Consider the following 4,519-nt stretch of genomic DNA (forward strand, 5'->3'; position numbering starts at 1 on the left):
GACATCATTCAAAGGTTTATAGTTAATAACTAATCGTGGTGCTCCTCTCTTTTTCTCTGCACTATTATTAACGTAAAAGGCAGAGCAACTCCAAGGTGATTTAGAGGAGAGAATAATATTATTTTTAAGAAGATTTGAAATCTCATTTTTACAAGTTTCCAACATTTCATGATTTATTTGAATAGGTATCACTTTGGTAGAGATGACCTATTCATTGAATCCTTCAATGTAAGGAAGTTCGACTAAATTCTTTTTTCTTTCACAAAAAGCATTAGGAAAATTAGAGCATATTTCTTTTTCAAAAATGTTTTGAAGATTGGCTATTTTAGTAACCATTTCCGGGGTTTTTAAAATCTGCTCAATTTTCTTAACTTTTATTTCATCCTTTCAAAAGGTGATATGTTGAGAAAGTTTGTTTATACGAAAAACAGTGTTTTTTCTAATAAAATTACTTTCATCCTGTGAAAGAGGTTTAACAAAAGGAAAATGTAATTCTTTTCCTAATATGTGAGTAGAAATACCGTATAAGCCAGTAATGAAAGGTTTTATCTGAGTGATAAAAAGAATTCCTAAAATGATATCCTCATTTATATCTTCAATAATAACAAAATCATTTGTTAAACAAATACCATTGTTACAGATATGAGCTTTGGAAAGCTTATAATTAATACAAAGTTGTTCTCCTGTGGCGGAGTATAATTTAGAAGTATTTTTTTCCAAATGCTAAGTAGGAACAATACCTTTCATGATGCAGTTATGGTCTGCACCACTATCAAGTAAAGCAATTTTGTTAATAACAAAGTGTTTGCTAATAACAATTTTGATTGAAATATGGCAACTCTGAGGTTTGATACTAGTAATAACCATAAGACCAGGAGTTTGGGAAGATGAAGTCTTATCTTGAGTAAGACGAAGGTCGATAGAGTTTTCATTCTTAGAGTGTTAATCACTTTGATGAAGTTCAGGTTCTTCTTCATTTTCTGACTTATATTCATAAGTCTTAGCTTGTTTGAGAACCTGTTTTATAAGAACATCAATTTCGACTTTTCCAAGTCTTGATTTCATATCCTTAATTTCTTCTTTTAGTTCTGAGACTTCGTGTCTCAGATTAGAAATTGAGGGTTCAGCAGGTTTGTCGAAGCGAGACATAACTTGCTTCATGCTGAATGGTTCAACGACTGACCTTGACTTGGATCTGTCATTTTGATGAGAAAGGATAAGATTTTTGATTTCTATCAAATATTTATTTCTAGACTCATCATCATTGATGTGTTGAACAACATCTAAAAGAGCTTCTCTGTAACAATCAGAAAGAACCTTAATGGAGACTGGGGAGTTATCACAAGTACAGAAAGCTCCAGAACAGTGGCATTCAATGCCGGATTGACTTGAGTAAGAATTATAAGCAATGTTGATGTCTTCCTCATCGCTATACTCATCTGAAGAATAATCAGGAGAAGAATCTGAATTGGGTTCTTCTAAGATAGAGAAGAGTTCCTTTTTGGTATCTTCACTGATTTCTAGAAGATTGATTTTCTTCTTCTTTCTGTCAGATTTGCATTGGTTGGCTCTGTGACCGGTTTTACCACAGTTCCAACAGACATCTTTGTTTTTGGAAGATTTTGAAGGTCTTCTGAATTTGGATTTTTTCCTAGGTGGATCATAAAAGTTTCTCCGAGTTTTGTGGCGATGGATCTTTTTGGAAGATTTATAGGATTTGTCCTTCTTAGAGGAATGAGTAGAAGGAGCGACAATGTTTGTATACCCGAAGTCTTGACAGAAACTTCCTAATTATTTTCTAGAAGAGAGTTGCTCTTTTTTAAGCTCATTTTTAAGCTTGATGTCTGTGCAGAGTTTAAGACCTACAACGTTGATGATACTAACAATGTCACCATAAGTCATCTGATGGTAAGGAATTTAACCTTCACAACGATCTTGGATCTTGGTCGGGACTTTGCTAGCGAATGAGGGAGGAAGACCGCTGATGAAACGTTCTTTCCAGAAATCTAGATGACAGTCAGGTCTAATCATAACCTTGCTAATAAATTGGTTTTTATACCAGATAAAATCATCTAATGATGAACAGGATAGATTGTTTAGAATTTGTAAACTTCTATCTTGGAAGAGTTTTGGTTCTCCAATGAAGTGTTTTGCTATGTGGTAGAGAAGGGTAGCACAAGCGTCTTCTCTGATTATCTGGGAGGTAGTCTCCATAGCAGTATCTTCAGTTCTGACTACGGTCTCAATGGCTGTAGCAGAGTAGATGGCTTGTCTAACATCTTCGGTGAACTAATTATCCCACCAGTGTTTTAACATGCCTGTAAATCCAGCTACAATCATAGAGGCGACTTCTTTATCAGAAGATCCTCTTATCTTGTAAGCTGTAATACAAACTCCCATTTCATGAAGTTTATGGTATATTTGATGATATGCTAAATCATCAATGTTCCATTTAATTATGCTTCTTCTTTCGTGAGAAGTAGAGGCAAGGAAATGGTTTTCCTCATATTGAATATCTGGAAATGAGGGACGCTTATGATAATTTTTGTAATTATGAAAGCGGTCATTGGAAAGTTTATGGAGAAGGGCTTCCTTCTCTTGGATTGTGGATATGTTTCTTTCTTTGGATATTTCTTTGGAAATACTAAAACTGGCCAACTGTTTGTTGATTTTGTAAAGAACATTACCGGTGAATTCAAAGGTGTCTTTGGGTTTTGGGTATTTATTTTTGGAAAACTCAGTAATTTTGAAACCTGGGTTTGGTTCAATATTTTGACTAGTGCTTGGTTGTGAAAGGGTAGGTTTCCCACTGAATAAAGATTTTTCTTTGGAGTCTTCTATTTGTCTGGAGACTACATGAAGGAGTTAATTGGTATAATTGTTTTGTTCGATAACTCGATCGATATCTGAACAAACAGCCATACTAGTTGGTCTCTCGCTTTTCGTTTAAAAAGGAGAAGCAGAGATAACAATTTTAGAAATTGGGATTTTTATTCCTTCTAGAGGAGGAGTGACGGACTCAACAACCTTGTTGTTGGCAGTGTACAACTTGTTAATAAGGACTTGCAGGCAGTCCTTCTGGTGTTCATATTTGCCAGATATTTCAAACCATTTGAAGAAATCGATTTCACATCTCACTCTTTTCATGTCTGACATCCAACAATCTCTGAAATATTTTCTTTCCTTAAGAGAATAAGTGGCTACATACCATTTTCTTTTTGGTATATTGTCAGGATGAGTCCATAGGCGATTGATGATCTCCGGATCTGGAACATAGGGATCGCCTAACTTAACAACCTTAAGAAATTCAGGAACATCTTCCTGAGGAGGATACATGTCGCTAGGGGATGGACTAGCGGAACTATTTTGGTATATGGAAGAAATCTACTCCCGTAACTTTCCCTTTGTCATTACCAGTAACTGGAACGGAAGTTGCATTTTCAGTTACGCTTTCTTCCGGGGGTTTAGAAGAAGAAGGTACGAAAGGGACTGTAGACCTTCTTCTAAAGGAACTAGTTCTGCTCGAAAGATTAGAACTTGAACCTAAGAATTTGAGATCTATAGATCCATCAGGAAATTGAATCACCTATTCAATTTGGGATCTTTCAAGATTCGAAGTAGAAGGTTGAGTTATGGCATCAAAGTGCCATTCATCACTTGTGAGTATATCATTCCAATTAAGGAGTCTAGGAACAAAGCATGGTGACTCCTTTGACACGTTCAACTCGACATCTAGGTGCAAGAGTAGTGTCCATAAGTCTGTAATAGACTCTATGAATGATAGCTACTTCACGAGTATTAGCTTTGCTATTCATGTTCTTGGTTTTGACGTTTAAGGTTAAAGTATCCATGATGTTTGGGTCATTGATATCTACCGAGAAGTTGGGATAGCAATTAAAGTATACCGGGCCATTGGCTAGGTTACTTTGAAGGACTCCTAAGAGAGAGTCGTCGAAGTTCAAGAGACGAGCATCTCTTAGAAGGACGCAGATGGGTACGTCTAAACCTTTTCTAAAGAGAGGTTTGACAGCAATCTGGACAAGACCAATATGCAAGTAATTGAATTGACGTCTATATCTATTCAAATCTTGTTCATAAAGTAGTTTAATAATTTCTAGAGAATTATTAATAGCAATAGTGAACTCGCAGGTCTTAATGTTATGCTTCTTAATGAAACTGAAATTTCCTAATTCATATATCTTTTTAAAAGGTTCATAAGGAATATTCCAATTTTGTAAATCGGTTTCTAGTCTAGCAATCTTAGTTGCTGCAAAAGATAAATTAACACTATTCAAAACATGCTGGTTTGAATTCATGATATAAAAAATACGGTCTAGGGGCTTATAGGGCTAAAATAACTATTCAATACGTATAAGTACACAGTAAATATGCAGATATCTAACAGATACACTACCTTAATCTCTTAGATCTAATGGCTTCTTAGTGGTGTCTTCTTGGTTTTACATCCTTTTCTCTAAAGTCATCTTAGCGACGGGATCACCTAGCAAGGTCTAAACGT

General features: G+C 35.3%; 1 protein-coding gene across 1 annotated transcript; it reads right to left on the reverse strand.

The window, feature by feature from the left end:
• Positions 1-3,686: 3,686 nt before the first annotated feature.
• On the reverse strand, positions 3,687-4,316 carry LOC142163806 (uncharacterized). The gene has a single exon (XM_075220951.1). It carries the CDS (start codon positions 4,314-4,316, stop codon positions 3,687-3,689), a length of 630 nt encoding a protein of 209 aa, XP_075077052.1.
• Between the last annotated feature and the right edge of the window lie 203 nt (positions 4,317-4,519).

Source organism: Nicotiana tabacum, chromosome 9, assembly GCF_000715075.1.
Source record: "Nicotiana tabacum cultivar K326 chromosome 9, ASM71507v2, whole genome shotgun sequence".
NCBI lineage: Eukaryota > Viridiplantae > Streptophyta > Magnoliopsida > Solanales > Solanaceae > Nicotiana > Nicotiana tabacum.

Coding starts and splice junctions, on each gene's coding strand:
- LOC142163806 (XM_075220951.1), bottom strand. CDS start 4,316: ATGAATTCAAACCAGCATGTTTTGAATAGTGTTAATTTATCTTTTGCA.